The sequence below is a fragment of the Aethalodelphis obliquidens genome, unplaced genomic scaffold (genome assembly GCF_003676395.1).
Source record: "Aethalodelphis obliquidens isolate GAN/ISIS:26980383/991018 unplaced genomic scaffold, ASM367639v1 scaffold5, whole genome shotgun sequence".
NCBI lineage: Eukaryota > Metazoa > Chordata > Mammalia > Artiodactyla > Delphinidae > Aethalodelphis > Aethalodelphis obliquidens.
Genome location: NW_020837949.1, coordinates 23,885,253 through 23,907,547, shown reverse-complemented (window position 1 = coordinate 23,907,547; position 22,295 = coordinate 23,885,253). Strand labels below are relative to the sequence as shown.

Below are 22,295 nucleotides of genomic sequence, written 5' to 3'. Positions count from 1 at the left end.
AATAAGGGGATTTTCCAGTTCTTAACACAGTAGTGAATATCCTACATAATGGTATTGTTTCCATATTTAATTATAACCTAAACATCTACGGTTCGGGTGTGTTGGGCAGCATCCCATCCTGCAAAAAGTGTATTTGTCTTTAAGGAAATATAGTGTACTGCAATTAAAAAAGAGCATGCAGATTGGTCTTCCACGGTGCCTAATTCTCTGTGTCACATGGCCGTGATAGGACTTCTAGGCCCATTAATAAGCTGATCCATTTGCTGAACTAGAATGTTTTTCTCTTGTTTCCCCACTGCATTTGGGTTGTTGACCCTTTATCCTTTGCTGTACACTTGTCCTTGATTAAAATTAGATCAATAAAGCTAACTCAAGGAAAAAAGAGGAATGTCCTCGGTAGAATAAGTGACCATATATTACCGTTAAACTGTTCAGAAGGAAATATTAGGTGATTTTTGTTTTGTTTTTACTTACAGCCTTTTATTTCTGATTAGTACGGATAACAAACTGTATGCATTATACCTTATTTTTTGGAAGTATGGCAGTGGGGATGTGGATTTTTAAGCTGCTGGTTCCAAATACTTTGTTTGTCTTTTCCAGTAACCTCCTGGTCTTGGGTTGTGTTCAAATCTGTAAGATTTATTAGGTGAACATTCTGTAGCTAAGTGGCAAGGTGTTCTGTCTTCTCATTAGCAGTGACCCTGGATAATTTTCTCACATTCAGCAACATTTGTTAGGAGCCACCAGCATCCCTGTCACCTAGGGGTGAGGCAGAGCTGGGGTGCCGGGTGAGGAGGTCACCTTGTGCACATCTCCATTGGGGGCAGGGGGCTTTGTAGGGAGTGCTCAGGATGAAACTGCTTTCCCTTTTCTTTTTGCATGTGAACTCTACGCCTGTAGTACAAAGAGCTTATTACTGGGAAGAAGAAAATGACTTCTCTCTTGCTTTAAGCTGGAGAGGCATCATAGGGTCCTTAGATGCCTTGTAATAGAATCCAGTGGCCATGGATTTCGGAGTTGGTTAAATTAGAGTTCAATTTTTGCCCCTGCCATTTTCTGCTGTTGTGAACTTTAGTCTAAATTACACTGAGCCTCTTTTCCTTCATCCGTAACAAAAATATTATATTTGCTGACTGTTGAATTCTGTTGAGGATCAAATGAGTACAGTGGGATTAAAAATACGAGTCAGATGCTGTTTTTAAGCTTTAGTAGTTTCAAATCACCTATGAGATATAAGACACATGTATACTGACTTGGGCCAGATGAACCAAGAGAGAAGACGGGATATTTGATTAGAGAGCTCAGAAGGTTTCCTGAGGATGGTGGGTGGCATTTGAGTATGGCCTTGCAGAACGCTTGGCATTTTATTTATTTATTATTTTAAATAGATTTATTTTTTAAAAATAAATTTATTTATTTACTTTTGGCTGAGTTGGGTCTTCGTTGCTGCGTGCAGGGCTTTCTCTAGTTGCGGTGAGCAGGGGCTACTCTTTGTTGTGGTGTGCAGGCTTCTCACTGCGGTGGCTTCTCTTGTGGAGCATGGGCTCTAGACACGCAGGCATCAGTAGTTGTGGCACTTGGGCTCAGTAGTTGTGGCTTACGGGCTCCAGAGCGCAGGGTGAGTAGTTATGGCACACGGGTTTAGTTGCTCCATGGCATGTGGGATCTTCCCGGACCAGGGCTCGAACCCGTGTCCCCTGCATTGGCAGGCGGATTCTTCACCACTGCGCCACCAGGGAAGCCCACGTTTGGCATTTTAGTAAGCAAAGTGTTTAGCATTGAGATTGCAGTCACATCCAGGCACTGGAATAACGTAAAAAGGGGAGTAGAAGATTCGGTTATGGGGCTTGTTCGGGAAGGAAACAATTTGGAATATAGTGGTTGGGATCAGAAGTGGGCTAGCATGTTTGATTATCTCCATAATTAATACCTTTTTGTAGCCAACAAAAGGTTAGGATTCATATCAGAAAATTCTCATGTTTATTTTGGTTTTGAATTTGTTAACATGCCATGGCTTCTCCCAAATTAAATCAGAATATTACCTTGAATGAGTTCCACTTTTTTCTTCCTTGTGGTTAAAAAACACATAACATAAAATTTACATTCTTAACCATTTAATTGTATGATTCCGAAGGGTTTAAGATATTCCCATTATTGTGAGACAAATCTCCAAAACGACTTCATCTTGCAGAACTGAAGCCCTGTGCCCATCAATCAATTCCTTTTCCCCTTCCCCTCGGTCTCTGGTAACCATTTAGCTCCACAAAGAGTTTGTCCCTTTTTCTTCCTGTCCATTTTCACAGTTGGCTTAAGAGAAGTTTCTAGAATTCATCTAGCAACACTGCATGATAAACTATGTAATAGCAAATCTGGTGTTATTTATCTCATTTTTCCATCTGGCTATAGTAGAAAAATGACATTTCATTGGTGTTCTTGTGAGTGTGGCCATCCCCACTAACCCTCACATTGTGTGTACGTGCTTCTTCACACAGTATGGTAACTGTGTCCACAGTATGGACACAGGTAAGGTTTTAATTTTCTGTCTTTACTGTGATCCCAACTTAAACCACGAATATACACCTGTTATGGTTGGTCTTTAAAATCACAAAATGATTCACTACTCATGAGAGTCTAGCAAAATATTGGGAAAAAAATTAGGGTACATTGTTCTCTTACTGCTTAAATTCTTAATCTTGTAGACTCTGTGGATTCGACAGCTCCTGGCTTGGAAGTCTTCCCTTTACTCTAGTGTGATGCTTGTGCTACCAGCCATTAAATACTCACGCATTACTCTTCATCAACTATTTTAACTGTGGAAGCTCTTCATGTGCACTCCAACCATTTTTCTTGTTTTCTTTGTTTTTTTGGTGCACATTTTACATTGTAGGTAATCCTGCTATATTGGGATTGGCCAGGTATAGAGGTATCTGGAATAGGTAAGAGGCAGTATTCTCTCAGGAGACAGTCGATTATCAAGAAAGTTGGAGTGTTCCTCTCTAATGGTTACAAATTTTGTCTAGTTACTTAGAGAAGTGCTTTTGGCCACAGTGGCAGGTCAAGAAACCACAGCAGTTGTTTTAACAGAGACGACTTTACATAAGGAATTATTAATCAGGTATGGAAATACTAAAAAGGTAAAAAGAGAACCCTGAGGTCAGGGTCAAATGGAGGTTTTAACCACACGACACAGCTACAACCTCTGGGTAATCTCTTTCAATAAGAGATTGAGATATGAAAACTTCAGCATTTGGGGGATGGGCCGAGTGGGCCTCAGATCTCTGTTGAGCCGATGAAGGGGGGAAGAGTAACTCCCTGGAGCTGGGCCCCAGGCCTCCCAGGAGGGGCTGCCAGTTGATTGGTTCTGGTGACTCTGAGGGAGGTGTGTTGAGACTGTTTCTGGGCGTGTTGGGAAAACTGCAAGCTGGAATCCATTGGCGCTACTGGAACAAGCTGCCATTGCTGAGAAGAAGAAGAATTGCTGTGGAGAAGCTGACTGGAATAGGAAAGAGTTTGTCCCTTTTTCTTCCTGTCCATTCTCCCTTTAACATCCCCTATTGGCAGAGCCTAGCAGGGAACCAGCTGGCAAAGCAGAAATGTGGTTGGCAGTTTTCCCACCCCGGCACCACAAAGTGGAATTTTAAAAAGGCTAGGTTTAAAACTGAGTGACAGTAGCTTCATAACTGGCACAAATAGTGTGTCCAACTTAGTTAATCTCCTTGAGCTTCTCAGGAGCTGGTGGCCTTGGGTAGGCCTGCATTCCGTGCTGAAGTGAACTGACCCTTTCAGGTCTGTGTGGGAGGTGCCTGTGGAACCGGATGGGAGTGAAAAGCCTGTGCGTGATGGCAGTTCCTGCTACCTCAGTGGTTGGGAGGCAGGTGGTAGAGAAATACTAGCCTGGGCTCTTTTGGGGTCTTTTGCTCTGGCATGATGTTATGTTGGGCATGTTTTTTCTCTGGACACCTAACTTCTCAGTTGAGAAGAGCTAATAGTTCCAGCTTTATTGGTTGCTGTGGGGATTAGAAATAATATGAAGCATAGAAATTTAAGGTAGAGGGACAGCCTTTTGTTTTAAGGGGGTTAGGTCGGAAGGCCAGCTATAGGCGAGGAAAGTGTGTGGTTATCAAAACGGGATGGTGACGTGATTGACCTAAAAACATTGTTAAACAGGCACAATTAAAGTGACATTACGTAAAGCAGGAGCCAAAACTGCCTTGTCACAGACCGAGGCCCTGGTCTCAGGTACCCTGTCCTTCCTCACAGAGATGAAGAGCTGTGGGTACCACCCACTGGTGCAGGGCGAGATGCCCCCTGCTCACGCCTCCTGCCTCTGAACTTTACCTGGCTGTTCTGGAGATCTGGTCACTTGTCTGCTTGTTCACTAGGTGCCAACAACTGTCACAAAACACATTCCTGAGTGTGTTTCTTTCATGTGGGTGGAGGGCTAGTCTCTTTCCCGGGAGCAGCCTCCACCGGGTCTGGATTCAGCCTTGTCAAGGTCCGTTTCTGCCGTCAGCCAAGCCACGCCATGTATGTATAATGACGTTGCCTTGCCACCTGGGTGCTGCCTCTGAATGTCTGTGCTGTTCACAGTTCTGGTAATTTCATTTGCCCATACTTCTTCATGGTGGTAGTTGGCGATAGATGCTATATTTTTCTGATTGATGACAGACTGTACAGTACAAGAGTCATCTTTGTAGGGTTAGAATGATATCTGTCCTAAGAAAGTACAGGCCCCGTTTTGCTGAGTATTTAAACACAGGCTGAGAGTACTTTAAATTTTGTAGATAAAATATGTGGCAGTAGACCTGGCAGCCTGATTTAGACCTTGGAGTGATGTAGCTGGCAAGGCAGAATCTCAGTGTCTAAGGGAGGCCTAAGCTGTGCGCTTACATAATTCAGTCCTGTGCTTCTGAAATGCACCGCGATTTATTGCTCAAATTTGACTGGAAATCTGGCTCAATTGGAGGTTCCACTGGCACCAGCTAAATAATGGTGTCACACCCAGCATCATTTTCCCTTCTGTGTTGTTCCAGGAAGAAACTTTTAATAATAATTATTATTTTTTAATACGGTGGAGAAGGGAAGGCATTCACAAAGAAGCATTTCTCTAACAAAATGGTATTCTTTTCTGAATGAGCTCACCCGAGCCTGCTGTCTGTTACAGAGAAAATTACCTTCCTATTGCAAGAGGTTTGTTTTCTTTTCCTCCGGAGCCTTCCTCCTCTTCTAGAACTGTGGGAGGGCCGGTGGCACGTCACCGTGCTGGATGGATTTCATCTGGCTTGCAGCCTGTACTTTAAGTAACGGAGTTGTCTCTTCTGAGGGCACTGGATCTCCATTTTTAGCCTGGGGATGAAGGGTGAGAAATGTGGGAGACGATTTCTCCATTACTAGAAAACAAGATTTGGGGCCAACTGGTTAATTATGAGCTTCCAGTGAAAAGGAAAGAAGTTGCAGAGGGGCAGAGCCAGTTGAGATATGCCGGTCCCTGTGACCTTCCATGACCCTGCAGACCCCCAGGCCTGCTCTCGTCCTTGAAGACCCCCATTTTCCCTTCTGCTTTTAAATTCTGGTTTCTTATTTGTAGATTTTTTGTGTTCTTCCCAATGAAGGTGTTTCCCATGTTAACATTAATTCGCGTTTGCACGAATCTTCAGAACTATTAGCTCTGTAGAAAGAGGCCTTAATAGAGACACTATTTTTATTTCTTCTCAGCTTCGTTTGCTCATTTGAGCAGCATGTGAAGGGTGCGTCATTCAGCAAAACTTCACACCTCTTAGTATTGTCACAGACCAGCCTTTTGAGGACAAAGGAAGGGCTGCACAATCTTTCACTATCCTTTTCTTCCATCTTAACCACAAAAAATACTACCCCGGCAATTTAGGCTTAGTATCATCTCAAATTCGTGAATTTTTTAGGGAGGTGGGATGCTGGTACTTTGGAGTCCACATTAATGGAATTATCCCTTTTTATATTGTAGCTTACTATCATTTTATTTAGTGTTGAACTCTCAAACTTGATTTTTTTTTTAACAGTATCAGTTCAGCTTTACTTGAATTATTATATATGTTCGGTAAGGATAACTATTAGCTAATAGATTTGCGAGTGTGTTACTTCAAAGGTCACAAGTAATTGAATTCATTACGTCAAATTTGTAGCGAGAAGAGGATTGCCTTAAAGTTTTGGCCAGGTCAAAAGAAAACACTAATTATTTAGATATTGTAAAATTGGGTTTTTTTTTCTAACATAACACATTGAAACTGCCAGGAGTACTGCTTTTGCATCACTGCTTACAAAGAGCCTAGATTTTATGGTTGTACAGTGAGATATCTAGTCTAGAATCTTTTTAATCATTATTCAGGAATATACTTACCTTTGTGTAGTATAGAATCATGTCTGGTGAAAGTTGCCATAAGGTAGAGATATTAGAAATAGTTCACATTCACCTGGTGCTGTATGAGACATTCATTACTAATGTGATATGGATCCACAGTGATGTTGCCTCCTCCATCTCTTTGAAAGTTCTTTTTATATACTGACCAGTTCCACTTATTCCCCTAATCAGAAGTGCAGTTTGAGTTAAAAAAAAAAATCTTTTAGCTAGGGCTTTTTGCATTCCCCGTTTTATTCTCTCTGCGTGTTGGCATTTTCTGTGAACATGGCACTATACTAGGCACTTCACAGTTATTATTAAGCTCTTTTTTCCTCTCACAAATACTCCCTCCTGTGGTCTGGTAGGAAAGGTAAGACCTACAAGAAGTAATTAAATGATAGTAACTTGAGGCAGAAAGTGATTAGTGCTGTAACTTCGGTTTATCTCTTCTGTCTCTTGATATTTTAGCTCTCGTTAACATCCATATTAGATGTTGTAAAACTTAGCTAAGTAGCTTTGTTTCTTAGTAACACATGTAGATCTGTTTTTTCCCCATGGGGTTCATATTACCTGAAATAGTCCTGGAATGTAAACTTAAGAGTTACCTGATTTTGCACTAATATATTTAGTCCCTTCCTGATTTTTACAGGATTTTCAAGTCATTTTTTGCATGGGTTTTCACTGCGAAGTTATGTATTAATATAATGGCAGGTAATTCTTAACTTGCTGATTCTTGGAAGGAAACTGAGGCAAGCTGGCAGGCAGGAGCTGCTGGTGCCAGAATCATTGTCGAGAACCTAGGCCTCTGTTCTCTGGATGACAGCAAGCTGCCCACTTACTCTTGATCATTTGTTGCCATCAAATGCTTGAGGAATGTTTGATTTCATGTCCAGGACGGCTCTTTTTGTCTAACTTCAGGAGTGCTGAACTTGAGCTTTGTTCTCTTCAAGGATTCGATGCCCTTTTTGTCTCATTATCCCACTCTTTGCCGGCCGCATCCTCACCATTCCTCCAGGAAAGGTGGCACAGGCTTCACTCACCCTTGGAGCGGATCTTTATTTTCAGAGCACTGGGTCGGGGAGAGTTTTTGTCCCCGCGCTGGGAAAAGAAGATGAGGTGGGGCCCTGAGGGCTTTCTCACTTTCCCTTTTCTTCTTGGGCTTGGAGCCCATTTGCTGCTGGTTGCATCGCTTCTTACTTGGGAGCCTTCACCTTCTTTTGCCTTGAGATCTGTGAGGGGCAGACCCTATGCCTGCAGAAGAATTTGTAGCTAAGTGCAGGCACCCCATGTGGTGCCTTGGATAATGGTTTTGGAGCCCTTAGAGCCTTAAAAGTATTCTTTAAAGTCTTGACCCAGGGTCTTGGGGGGGTGAAAAGACCTAATGTTTGGCCTCCTCCTGCTGTCCCCTTCCTCGCCCGTCCTCACTGCATCTGAGCAGTAAATAGCAAGAACTTCTGCAAGTGCTCTTAGTTGGCTGATGTAATTGAGTAGGAGAACAATCTCCAGAGACAGATACTTTCCCACTTGCATGATGGTCTTGAAAAGGTACTTTGATTTGGGGAAGAGCGAGTTCCTTTGGAACGTAATCCTGCACTATACACCGTAGATGACAGACGAGTCCCTTCAAGGACGTGAGGCTGCCGAAATCTGCTTTCCTTCTTTCCCTCTTTGGATACTGCAGAACCCGGCTCCTCCTGGCAAGTTGCCAGAAGATTGGTAATTTCTAGGGCTTGCCACTTCCTCTGCTGTCACTGTGGCTAGTGTAGGTCTAGACCACTGGTGTCTGGGGGTGGGGGGGTGAGGGGAGGGTGTGCCTGTCCTGCTGTTCCCTGGCATGGGCAGGTAGAGAAATATTTGGTAATCTTGTTTTCCCACCGTTACTAGAATGTTCCCAATTGTCTTAGCTGTAAAGACTTTTAAGGAGTATTTCAAGTTACCTCCAGCTACATGTGCAGAAAGAGAGTTCCCCAGGTATTTACTTACTTGCCTACTTGTTTAGCCACTTTGATGTTTATCAAGCTCCTCTGTGTTGCTTTGTGACTCTTTAAACCTTTGGAGTCCCTTTTCTTCTATTTCCGTTGGTTTAAGTGGGTCCAAAGTGCTCAAAAGGCGCTCCACAGCGTTTCTCAAAGTGTGGCCCACAGTCCTTCTCGCTACTTATTAAAAATACAGAATTGGGGACATGACCCCAGACCTGCAGAATCAGAATACCTGATGTGGCCCGAAAGTCTGCATGTTTACAAGCTCCCACACTAAACCTGACGACTACTGACAGGAGATGACTGCCTTTTGGCACTAGGAAGCCAGGAGGGGGTAGTGTCTGCCACCCGCAGCGGGCACCCAACAGCCCGCCCGCCCCCCCCGCCCCCCGCTTCAGCCCCTGGGATAGCTGGGATCAGAATCCCTGCTCTGCTTGTTAACAAGAAGTGAGGCACGTTACTTAACTGTAAGCCTCACTTTCCTTGCTGTAATTGGGGATCATAATCCATTTCATAATGGATTGAACACTCTAAGAAGCAGACCCGAGTGTTTCCCTAGGTCTCATGAAGAGTGGGCGGTTGTAGAAACAGTGGGTCCGCAGAGTATGAGAGAAGTGTAGTAAACTAAGGATTCTATAAAAGCAGCAAGGCACTTCAGGGGCCAAGTATCTTGCATAAGCACGGGGTTCAAAGTCCAGCCCTCTTCCATTCTCACACTTGTGAATTCTTTTCTTTTCTTTTTTACGGGTACGCGGGCCTCTCACTGTTGCGGCCTCTCCCGTTGTGGAGCACAGGCTCCAGACGCGCAGGCTCAGCGGCCATGGTTCACGGGCCCAGCCGCTCCGTGGCATGTGGGATCCTCCCGGACCGGGGCCTGAACCCGTGTCCCCTGCATCGGCAGGCGGACCCTCAACCACTGCGCCACCAGGGAAGCCCACACTTGTGAATTTTTATAATCACATCTCAGGTTTAAAAAAATATTTTTTCAATTTGATTTGTTTTTATTTACCGTTCTCCTTTGCCTCCTTGGAGATATGTCTGAAGTATATTTCATTGTTGTGAATTTGGGACTTTCCCAGACCTTGTCTCTTTAATAGACCCTATTTACCTTTAAGAGAGAGGTTTTTAGGAGGAAGAAATAAGAGCTAATTGGGAAATAAAGGGAAAGTGTCTTTTTCTTTGAAACAACTCCTGGGGAGTGTTTGGGTATATGAATCTTCTGTGTGTGGTCCTATAGGTATAGTGGTGCAAGATATCTTCCATTTGGCCAAGGTGGTTACGATTTTGAACCTTTCCCCAGCTGCTGACTATAGATTTCTATCTAGTTAGATCTGCCTTTTATAAAAATGTGCTATTGTGTATGTTAAGGATAATAAATAGTGGATATCCCCGTGGATTGTGTCTCCTGGCTGCCAAGGGACTTGAACGGTCCTTGATTGTAAATATGCCCAGGGCATGTGGTAATGTTCCTATTTTAAGTCTATAATTCAGATGGAAATTGAAGCCTTTGTTTATTAACATAGCTTGTGTGGCAGGGCAACTGGGACTGGTCCATTTACTGTTTGAAATTTTATCCATTTAAATCTGATTGTGTCTGTTCTTATTTTAATTCAGCAGTCTGTTTTAAGATCTCTGTAGAGTATAATTCTGCTTGGCTACTTTTAATATATTTCAAGCCTCCTTTAAAAAAAAAATCAAACTTGTTTTTGACCCTGGTTATTTCAGAGTATGTTGGTAGTTAAATTATTCCCTTCTGCTTCATGGAAAGATACATCTATGAAAGAAAATCATTTTGAGGGAAGGAAAAAGGAATTTCATGCATTTCTTGTGAGGAAAAGAATGGCAGGTTATTTTGCCTCTGAGAGAAATAAAAGTATGAGACATTGTGAGCCAAGGGAAAGGTTGGCCAAACAAGGTTTGGGGGTTTCCTATCCCTAAACATTTTTTTGATTTAAAAAACCCCAACGTTATAGAATGGTACAGAACAAACATTTCTTATTGTACCACATTTGCTTCAGATCCTCTTTTAAAGAGACAAGCTTGCAGATGAAGTTGAAAGTCCCTGTGGACTCATCCTTGACCCCATTTCTTTCCCATTCTGTTTCTTTCTTTGCCCATCCTGCATCAGTTAACTAACCACTGACTTTCGTTTCTAGGTATTTTTATACTTTAGCTATTTACATAGCTCTAGGAATAGTGTTGCTTGTGTCTTTTTTTAGTCTGTGTTTAAATCATTATCATTCTACAGCTTGTTTTCCTGCTCAGTGTTGTTTTTCAGATTTGTTCATTTATTGCATTGCTCTCAGACTCACTGCTCTCTGTTCTGCTCTATGACTGTACAGAGCCGACCGTAAATTTTACATCGTTACCATGAGCATTGTGGTCCTTGTCTTGCATGAGTGAGACCTCTCTGGGGTATATACCCTCCTGTAAGTAGAATTGCCTAGGTATAGTGATGCATATCTTCAGCCTTAACCAGATGATGCCGAGTAGCACCATGTGAACGTGCCACAGTGTTTGAACCATTTTATATTCCCATCGGTGGTTACAGCACACCTATTTCCCCTCATCCTCATTTTTAAAATTTGACAATATATTGGATGTCCTATAGTATCTCAGCTTACATTGCCCTGATTATTAATGAAGTGATACCTTTTTTTATACACTTAATGTCCAGCTGCAGTTCTTTTGTGAAATGCCTGTTCGTACCTCTTGGCCAATTTTTCTCTTAGATAGTTTCTCTTACTGATTTGTTCTTCCTTCCTTTACTGAGTAAATCAAAGTAACGAGAGAACTTCCAGCAACTCACTACCACGTGTACCCACCTAACAGTACCTGCATCCACACACCTAAAGGTGAATTATTGGAGCTCCTATGGAAAGCCACCCCCTCCTTACCTATGCATTAACAGTTCTGTCCTCTTCTGTCTGCATTATCACTTACTTGCTTTCCACAGGACCTTTGCCTGTTATTTCACCCCTCTGAAACCAAAAACCAAAGCCCCTTCTCTTCACCTTGCTTCCTCTGCCAGCTGCCACATAATCTCTTGGTATTTTGTAGCAGAACTTTCTGAAGTATCGTATGTACTCACTTTCTCCACTTCTCCTCTTCCTGTTCCTAGTTCCAGTCAGGCTCTTGCCCCTACTGCTCCACCAAAATTAATGTTGCCAAGTTACGGCCGACCCTCACTTAGCTTGATCCAACAAGCGGATCTTAGTCCTCAGCTCATTCACCTTGCCTTGTGTATTGGACACAGTTGGTCTTTCCCTCCTCAATTCACTTTCTTTCCTTGGCTTCCAGGACATAACATTGATTGTTTCCTCCTGCTGAGATCACTGATTGCTCCTTCTCAGTCTCCTTTTATACATTCCGTCTCTTATTCCTTACCTTTCAATGTTATAATGCCTCAGTCCTCTGTCCTTTTCAATCTCGTAGGTTTAAATACCACCTATATGCCCACCACTCCCAAATGTAAATTACCAGCTCAGAGCTTTCTTCCAAACTCCACACTGCCTACTCAAAACCTCCACTTGAGAGTTTAGCAGGCCCGTAACCAAACTCCTGATCTCACCCACCTGCCTCTACCTGTGGTCTTCCTCATCTCAGGTGATGACCCCACCTATTATTCCATTTGCTCAGATAAAAAAAACCTTGGAGTCATGCTTGATTTCTCCCTGTTTTCTCATCTCACATTTCATCTATCTACTTTCAGAATATTCCCAGATTCTGACCACTTCTTACCCCTTCACTGCTCTTCCTTGATGTAATCTAACATCATTTCCCACCCAGATTAATGCCATAATCTCCTAATTAGTCTCCCTTTGTTCTCTCTCTTCCTTGCTGTGGTGTCTGTTCTCAGCACATTGACCAAAGTAATTCCTTCAGATGTTAAGTCAGATGTGTGACTTTGTCTGTTGTTCTCCCCTCTGGAACTCAGCTGTAGCCACAGTGATGTCTCTGCTGTTCCTTGAACCCACCAGTCATCTAACTCAAGGCTTTTGCATTGGCTGTCCTCTCTGCTTGTCTCTAGATGACTACATCCCATACCTCCTTTGAGTCTTTGCTGAAATATAATGTGATCAGGGTAGGCCTCACTGAGAAGTTTACAGCTGTGGCTCAGTACTCCAGTTCTCTCTCATCCTGTTCTGCCTTGTCTTTATCTTGTTTCACTTATCAGCTACTGAGTCTGTGCTTTGGCCTGTCAGTTTGTTCATGATGCTTTTTCAGTAAAGAACTGTTTAAAATTTTAGTGAAGCCACATTCATCAATGTTTTCATAGTTTGTGTTTATTCAGCCTTGTTTTAAGAAATCCTGCAGGATCCTAGGGTCCAGTAAAGTTTTTGGCTACAGTGTTTTGGCTGCTAGATGGGCTAGATTAAATTTAGCCTGAAACGGAGTTGAGAATAAGACCTTGATTAGGAGTCCCTTCCATTCCCTCCAGATGAGCATTAAACAGAGACCTCATTTTGGCATGATAAGCTCCTGTTCAAAAAAATAAATAAATAAAAAGCCAGGCATGCCTTTTAGATGCTGAGATTGGGCCTCCTTCCCAAACCAAGGAGAGGTAAAGATGATTGAAGTTATCTCTAAAGTGAGTCATTGCAGGGCCTACATACAATGTCACTTCTCAGGATGAACAGTGATTACAGCACATATTGGTTTGTGTATTATCCGCCCACCAGATAAATCAAGCATTCTTTTCTATTTTTAGTTTTAAAGTATTTCCATGTAGATTAGAATCTAAACTAGGTAGTCCTTTTTAGCAGGCAAGATTCAGCTAAAGTCTTGTTTTCTCAGAATACATTCCATACCTCAATCGCCTCTTAGAGATTTCGAAGGCTTTTATGTACCTGGTAATTTGCAGGAATTGCTTTTATTTTGTAGTTTCTTAGGGACTTCTAATATCTCTCTTGTAAGGTGTTTGCACATGTCAATAGCTACCAGATCTTCAGGGTTAGAGTAACGAAATGACTCTGTTTTCACTTGTGGTATCTTGTTTTCTGCTCGTGCTATTAGTTCTTTCCGAGCTTCATGAGAGACATATAATCAGACTCAATCACCCTGTTTTTCTGTCGGAATGTTTGGTATACTATTTATTTTCTTTCCTTCTTTTGAGAGTATCTTGGCTTGGCCCAGTCCTGTCGAGCATCTTTCTTGTTCCCACTGCCGTGTTCACACATTTAGCTGTATCTCATCCCATGATCTTCATCTGAATGCCTATTGAAACTATTTCTTACCATTCCTTGTTTTGGAGTTCCAAACAAGTGACATTGCCTTAAACCTCTGTGGTGTTTCAGAATAAATAGGGTAAGGTTCTGATATCAGGTTCTGTGGCACATCATAAGGCTGTGTAAGGGAAATGTCAAGTATTTTGTTCAATTCATTTAAAAAAACATTGTTCACTTAGTGAATCACACAGCTCCTCTCTGTGAATAGATTGCCCTGTATTGCTAGGGGAATATGAATACATTGGGACTTCCTTATTCCTGATGGCTGATTCTGGTAACCATTGATATTTGTCTTTATTAAAAATCCTGTTCATTACTGGCACCTAGCATCTTCTGTCTAGCAGGCTTTCTTACACTATCATTAGTGTCATTATAACTATTGTAGGGCTCCTCAGTAGTGACCCACTATTTTCATCTGGCTGCCTGGATGCTTATAAAATATCCATAATCCTATACATCTGCCCTTATGTTGGCCAGCACTCCCTCTAGCCAGGCAGCTCTTATTTGTCCCATTTTCCTTGTTAAGGAAAACTTTGTTATTTCTTTAAAGATTTTCATGTTTCGGGCCGTACTTCACTTATTAGGCAGTGATCATGGTTCCCCATGACTTTGATCAGAGTTTGGAAATCCCAGTTGCTCCTGTTCAGAGTGTGGAGATTCCCACGCATCAACTCTGAGAAAGGATAAAGATTCACCTTCAGTTCTAAAGGTGCCTTAAGTTCTTTGAAGAGCATGAGAATGGTGCTGCTGCCTTTATTTTTTTTTTTAAGCCAGAGAAATTAGAAGACAGGTGGATGGTGAATGTGAAGCTTGAACTCAAATAATTACGCACATTCTTGGTGATATCAGTGAATTGAAATGTTTAAATGATGTGTTTTGGACACCAAGGCTTGCTTTGGGTCTAGGAGGAAACCTCTATTTCGATGCCCTTGACCTCAGAATTGTCATTAGTATTACTTTAAATATGGGGGTATTAAAATGATAAATGTTCTTTATTTGAGAGTAGTTGGCTATTTAAGAAAACATAATTTGAATACTTTAAGTATAGAATGAATTATATAGAGATCTTGTGTCAGGTGTGTAAAAGATGGCAAAGCAAAGTTGAGGCCAGGTGGGCTAATCATACAGGATGGGGAAGCAATGGTGTGCATCTAGGTTAGGGGTTATGGCTTAATTTTCTCCTTTTTTTCTGATCCCCCCCCCCCTCAAATATCTGTTCATGCAGTCCTGTCCTTCTAGCATACTTGCTCTTGTATATTATTCTGCATTTTTCTTTTGTGGTAGTACATCCAAGTATTTGAGTTTATACTATGAGGGAGTACTGTATACTTGGGTCTGGGATCACAAAGGACAACAGAAAAGGACAGGGTCTCTGTTCTCATGCAACTTAGGAGCTAGCGGGAGAGACATTAATCATACCAACCAATTTAGCCAACATCTCCCAATTTCTTGTACACAAGCTCTAGTCCTCCATACGCTGTCCTCCCCCTGACTGCAAACTTCTCAGGTTCCTTTGCTTTTATCCCCTCTATCCACTCCCTTGTCAGTCACCTATTAATTTATTTTTTAAAGAGATTCTCCTAGCTCTTAAGTTCCTGTCAATTCCCAGTTCTGTTGCCTTCATCCAGACCCTCTCTCATCATCTCAGTTATACTGCTCAGAGCCCCTCTTTTGGGGGAAATCTGGGCCCCAAGAAATAATGAAGGAATTGGCTGTGTATTTGTGTGCTGAAATACTGTTTATTCCTGCCTCCCTCCTTTTGCTTGTCTTTTTTTCCCCCCAACTCTAATTTTCTTTCTAGTTTTTTCCTATCCTGCAAACTCATGTTAAGTCCCACCTTGTCAATGAAACATCTCCTGATTACTTCTTTCTAGTTCCATGAATTCTAATAGCACTTAGTCCCTAGTCTATATCACATAATTTAGCACTTATTCAGAACTGCTTTGTGTTACTTCATATCTGCAGGATTTCTTCTGTTATTGTTAGGTTACAAGGATTTTACATCCAAGAGTATAACATACATTTACATAGTGCTTTGTCTGAGGCTAATAGTTGGTAGGTGCTTAATAAAGGCTTACAGAGTAATAGAATGAGATTTATAGTATATCTGTAAATATTAGAAGGACGCTAATACTCAGTAAGCTGCTTCTATACTGCAGTTTATATAGCTCTTTCCCTGTTGATGAACATTTAGGTTGTTTCCAGTTGTGTAAACATTCCATTGCTTATTTTTGAGCCTGTCATTTGGAAAAAGATGGTCTTGTTCCCTGTAAAGCATTTAACCAAATACTTTGTTAATCGTTTACTGTATATCTAGCAATTATTCAATATTTGTGATACTGGGAGCTAGAGCATATTTCAGGTGTGTTGTCATTATCTCGCACTCTTGGCTGTGTTCATGTGTCAGTTTTTGCTTTGTTTTCCCATTCCTGATGTGGTATTTTATTTTGCTTTAAGGATAAGAACAAGAAACTGCGTCCCCTCTATGACATTCCCTATATGTTTGAAGCCCGGGAATTTCTGCGAAAGAAGCTTATTGGGAAAAAGGTAAGTGATGGCAGAAACATAATTTGCAAGTGGTTAGGGGTTGTTTTAATCTGGGCTCTTGTGATGAAATCCCAGAGAGCAGCAAATGACTCTCCTCCACCAAGTTAAGTAGTATTACTTTGATATGAAGAGAGGCGTGCCTCTGTCTCAGGAAGTGGCATCCCTTGGGAGAAGTTTAAAATTGGGGCCCTGACCACAGTGTGATTTCCAGGGCTCTCACGGCATGTTCTTTCCAGGGTCCAGGCTCAATTCCAGTCTCAGTAATTGCATATTGCCCTGAGCTCCATCCACTTCCATTAAAGCAGAGTAGCTCTCTGCTTCTCTCCAGCCACTTGAATTAAAAGTCGGGGCTGTGGGATTTGCTAATGAAAGAAAGTGGCTGCTTTTTTTCTGACTCCCCTGTTTCTGAGGAGAAGAGGGCTTTTGGAATAGGAGCCTGCCTTTTATGAAAGAGGGTGTGGTTTCCTGGTGGTTCGTTGGGAGACTTTCTGGTGTAGTGCAGCGGCTCAGAGGCCCTCAGAGGGCATTTCCTTGTGTTCTTAGAGCAGAATGTTCTATGACCTGCTGCAGAACTTGTTCTGGGAAGCTGATAATGAGCCTCTGATCTTCCACTGATTTTCCCTGACCTCCCCAACCTACATATCCCGGACATTTCTTTGTGTCCTGGGTAAACAGAGGAAATGAATAGAATAATTCCTGCGGTAATTGAGGGAAATCTGTTCAGAGAGAGACTGATTTGTGTTCTCCTTACTTTCCGTTGGTGGGGATTCTTCCAGGAAATGTTATGTTTTGGGCCAACTTTTATTATAGGTTCAGAAAGGTAAGGCCATTTGGTTCTAAGTCTGACCTTGACATGTGAAGCCATATTAGCATTCTTTACCTACATGCAGGTTTCTAAACGATTGGAGTTGTGAGAGGTTTGTCAAAGTACTGTAGTTACTAGAATGATAAATTATTGCAAGAGATTTTGAAGCTGGGCAAAAGATGAAATTGCTGATTTTGAGGTAGAGAAACCAAACTGGATTCCCTAAAACAAGTATTTATCTCCTCAGATTCCTTGAGAAAATAGGCTCGTTTGTCATTGTATAAAACATTGACAGAATGCTGTATTCATTCATGAAGTGTAGTGCAAATGATGGCTTTCAGCCTCTTTCAATTTCTAGATCTCTTGTTATCTGATTGAATGTCTGACGTCTGTTTCACCAAGTTGATACCATATCACTAATTTACTGACTCATAAACAATGGCATAGAGACAAGCAAGGAATTCCCCCTGCATGTGTTCATTTCTATTGAGATCCATCCAAAACCACACTGAAAGGAGTGGCAGCACATGTTTGCTTCGTGCACAGCCAGTTGTGTGGTGTGTATTCTGGCTTCCACCTGGTTTGTTTGAATATTGCCCTTCCCTGATTGTGCTTCGTCCCTAGGAGCAGAGATCACAGCTCAGGGTAGCAGCTGCTGAGTGGTTCTAGAAAGTTAGCCCAGGCCTCTGCTTTCAAACACTATGTGCCTGCTGGGCCTTTGTAAGTCCTCTGTCTCAGGATAAAAGAACTGACCTCCAGTGTCAGATATGGCGGCAATTCTTAAGCAATTAGGCTCCTTCTTGGTGCGAGAAAACTCATTTACTGTTTCCTCTGCATCAGAGTTGATTGGATTCTATTTGTGCTGAGCCCAAGTTTTGTCCCCCACGGTGACACTGTGTAAACGATGAATACTGTATCCCTGCCTAGGGAGAAGGATGCAGCTAAGCTCTGCTGGGCTGGAACATTCCTGATGCAAACTGCTTTTCCTGACTCACCACCTGAAACCACTTGCCTGTCTTCTGGGCCCATCAGTTGTGACAGCGAACACCCATGTACTTTGGAGTCTGGGAGCAGACAGGGCAGTGGCTGCCTCAGGGGGGTGGCTAGCACATCATCACACATTTCTGCCAATTCCCTTCAGACCTCTGCAGCTGTTCAGTGCAGCACATGGTGATTAAGAGGCACCGAGAGAGAGCATGTGTGCCTGTGTGTGCCTGTGCACGAAAGCTGATTAGTACAGCCTGTCACAGCTTAAACAAGATAATGGAGGTAAAAATCATCTTCTCTGCCCAGACTATTATTTGACCATCCCAGAGAGTCTATAATAAGAAGTTTGGAGGGACTTCTAGACTGTAGAGCATTGGGATTGAAGGTAAAGTGGTGAGGTGCTTTGTTAGATCCAGTGGCCTCCATTTCAGTTATGGAAATTCACTTTGGTTCACTCCCGAGATTTAATTCTGGCTAAATGCCTTAAAGTAACCAGGCACCTCTCTGAGCCTTGGTTTTAGCATTTGTGAACTGGGAATATTATTTGCCTTTCCTCTCTCATGGATGAGAATCCAGGATAATACTAGTCATTCATGTTTTTCCAGGTGCCTGTTGCATTATGTGGTTTGGTTTTGTTTAATAATACTGCTTTCGTTTAGAATCTAGCATTGCCTGACTTTCTCAGGTCTGAGGTCAAGATATGTGAATCAGTGCGCAACTAATTTGACTGCCATCAACCCCTTGTGCAGATTTGGGTGTCACCTGGTTCCAGCTTCCACAAAATGTGTATCTGCTTGTATTGGAGTGTATATTTGTGTGTGTGTGTGTGTGTGTGTGTGTGTTATCTGGTTTAAGGGAGAGGTGGGTTATGTGCGTATCCTGGAAGTGTTTCAGAAGCTGTCTGAATTGCTATACTGCCTGGTAGAATGCCCTCCCCATCCCTTGTTTACCATCTTCCATCTGTGCTTTCACTAAAATATGACTAAGGAATATGCATGGAGGAGAGAACTGTCTTGCTAATTTCTTCTGGGTTTCTTCATGGTCCCAGTGTAGTGGACGCATGGAATCCTTGGTAACTTCGACATGTCCCTTCATTTTCCAGAATGGCATCCTTAGTGAGTATAAAATGGTGAGATGCCCTCCTAAGAGAACCAGAGCTAAGGTCCTCTTCTGATAGCAGGAGCAGTTTCTTTCCCTGTGTACTTTTTTTTCTTAATGTTTAGAGACGGTCAGCCCAAGGAAAGCAAGAGTTTGTGTGCCTAAGTCATTTTGCTCTCAGTGGAATAAGGTAATAATAGCTGGGATCTTCACTGGGAATTTTCTCCAGCTATTTCATAAAATCTCTAAATATTTTTTAATCTGTTTAATACAGCATTTATAAATGACATATGAATCACTGTAACTCCTGTCCCTTGATTGCAAAATTTCTATCACCATGGGAACCATTGTGTTCAAAGTTGTAACTTGTTTGGTCAATTGAAGGGTCAAAAATGGTCGATGAGATGAAATTGCAAGAAGCGATGAAGCTTCAGCCCTGGCAATAGATAGGAGAGCCTGGACGAGCATCTATCTCCAGAAACTCTATCCCCCAATTCGTCTGTTCCCTAAAGGTTTTGTCACTGTTTCTGTTGATATAAGTAAATTTGGGGGATGAGGCTCATTTGTAAATCAACGGCTGACTTTGTTTGATTTTTATGCCATTAAAATTTGTTCCATAAACTAGGTTGACTCTTTAGGCACTAAAAATTGGGTAATTTTCTTGATAAATGCAGACATTTGGGAAGTTATTGGGCTATGAATTAGGGAATTATTTCTAATTCATATTGTTTTAGATTGTTCTTTTTTGGAAACCTGTTTTACTTGAGGGTTGTACCTTTGGGGACGTGGGGCTTTTTGGGGTGGGTGGAAATGATTTCCATGTGTACCGGATTTACAGTTCCAGCAGGTTCAAAACTGAACTCATGGTAAACCTGGTCTGTCTAGAATGGTTGGTATTGTATGTAAATGATACTATCTCTATTCTAGGTTAATGTGCCTTTATGAACCGGGCCGGCAACCCAACCACTGTTAACAGCCTTGTTTCTATGGGATAAAATATTCTGAATGTCTAAATCAGCTGTGGAAGATAGGGCTCATTTGTTCTTTGGTGGTGGCTGCCTATGTGTGATTTTCATGCTATTCCAATATGTAGCATGACCTAAAGACTTCTGTTTCTTAAGGCACTTCATATAATGCTCATTCTAAAGAGTAGAGCTGTCATTTATTGAGTTGTTTCTTGATGGAAAAATACTGAATTTTGTTTTCACTTTACTTAATTTTCACCTCCACCCTGAAAGATGTATGTATCGTTTCTATTTTCATAGGCATAGAAACTGAAACTCATAGGAATTAGGTATCTTACCCCAGATGTCTATGCTTTTAATCATGATTTTGAATTTAAAGGCATCTGGAAAGGCCCACTTTCCTGTTGTATGTACTGAATCATGGGTAGATAGCCAGGGTCACGGTGCTTTTTGGGATACGCCAGTTCTTGTGTATAACATGTACTCTACCTGCTGTGAGAAGTTGATCCTCTTCAGCCACATCGTCCTCGTCTACAGATAGCCGCAGGTAGTAAGAGCACCGTGGATCAGCCCTCTGATTGCCTTCAGCCCTCTAGACATTATCTCATTAGTCTTTGAGATGTCCCGGTGAAGTGATGTTTCATCAGATTGTTCTTCAGAGAAACCAGTGTCAGATTACATGTTCTTCAGTTACGCAGACAATGTGAGGTCATAGGTACCTGTGCTAAGCAAGCGTGGAGCTTGATGGTCCTTTCTCTTCAATCTCTCGGAAGAGGTGAGGCTTCTGGGAGAAGGGGAAGGACAGGTCACTTTTTTATCTTGGGCCAGGGCCGCGCCCAGGTTGAGGAGCACAGGTTGAGGACTGGTCCCTGAAGATACCCGGTGTAGCCTTCCGAAGCCGAAGCCGTGCTCCACTCAGCCGGTGAGAGCTCTTCAAGGTCATGGAGCTTTTCTGAGGAGGATTCTTTCACTCTTCTCACGGGCTATATCACACGGCTATCCTGTTGCTTAAAAATACTTTTGCCATGTGTTACTTAATACGCTGTGTTAAGTACAAAGCTGGCAGTCTGGGGATTCTTGTTCTTAATTACCTCTAATGTATTTTAGTTTGGTTTTTGTAAACATTTCCTTTGTCATCTCCACATTTTCCACTTCATATTAACGTGATACACTCACGCTATGGAAAAGTCCTTTACATTAATGATCAAAACAGGCCCTAAGGTTGTGAATGCATTGTGATTTAAATCGACAGGTTTATGGGAGGTTGCTTGTCCTTGCTTTCTCAGTGCCAGCTGTTACCATCAATGTGGCTGTAAATTTTTTGAATAAATGGCTTGAAGGTATTCACCAAATCGAGTGATATTTTGAATGGCTTGTATTTTCTGACCATGCCTTTTCCAAGTAAGACTTCTCCCACTTAGACGGGCCAGGAGTGTGTCAGTGTGCACTGGAGACAAGGGTCATTGTAGATGCCCTCGACCCTTTGGCTTGACTCATCAACTCCCTTGTCTGGTGAAGGTAATTAGCAGAAATGACAGTAGCATGGCCTGTTTCTGGAGGCTTGTTCTCAGCAAGGTAGCGCTCGCCCTGCTGCCACTTAAGAGCTCTTCTTGATGGGTTTTTGGTTTTTTTATCTGCAGATTATGCAGAGTACCTCTGTGCTTTAGGGACCATCAGGGTGCTGAGCTGAGCATATAGCTCTTTGGCGAAATGTGGTATTTGTATGGTGTATATTGTAATGCCTTCTTCAGAAAGGACCTCTTAGTTAAATGAAGAAACTGGAACTTTAAACTGCATTCCTGGAAATGTCTTCTGTATGCTCACCCATGGGAAATGATTTATTAGCTACCAGAACCCTCAGGATCTCCTGTCTTTGGTTACTACTGGGCATCACGTTGTTTAAAGACTTCTCTTCCCTGGACTCCCAAGTCGCTCGTAGGCTCTGGTGAAGCCCTTACATTTATAACTGATTTTTGGTCAGCTTGTCTTTGGTCAGTGGGTGGTGAAGCCACCCACTCCTGATCTTTTCAACGAGGATTCTGAAATGCCGTCCTTGGGGCTGGAACTTTCCATGCCTGTTCTCTGCAAATTGGGATTTTATTTTAGGGGGAGATTTGTGCTGAATCAGCTCAGCTGTGTTTGGGGGTAGGGAGAGAACAGGCTTTTTTTCCTGCTTTAAAAATAACCCTTATGTGCCAAAAACCCTATAAAATGTGCTGAATTGCAAATCTTCCAACTTCCTATACCTCCTGGTTTACAGCAAATAGATTCTTCTGAGCTTAGACTCAATGATAGTGTATAGAATAGCTTACA

At 42.2% G+C, this 22,295-nt stretch overlaps 1 protein-coding gene across 2 annotated transcripts in view; it reads left to right on the top strand.

The window, feature by feature from the left end:
• Window positions 1-22,295, top strand: part of SND1 (staphylococcal nuclease and tudor domain containing 1) — a 419,010-nt gene that overhangs the window by 140,481 nt on the left and 256,234 nt on the right. For both annotated transcript variants that reach the window (XM_027102041.1, XM_027102042.1), the window contains exon 11: window positions 16,038-16,127. In XM_027102041.1, coding sequence (XP_026957842.1) covers window positions 16,038-16,127 — 90 coding nt within the window. The remainder of the gene's footprint in view (window positions 1-16,037; window positions 16,128-22,295) is intronic.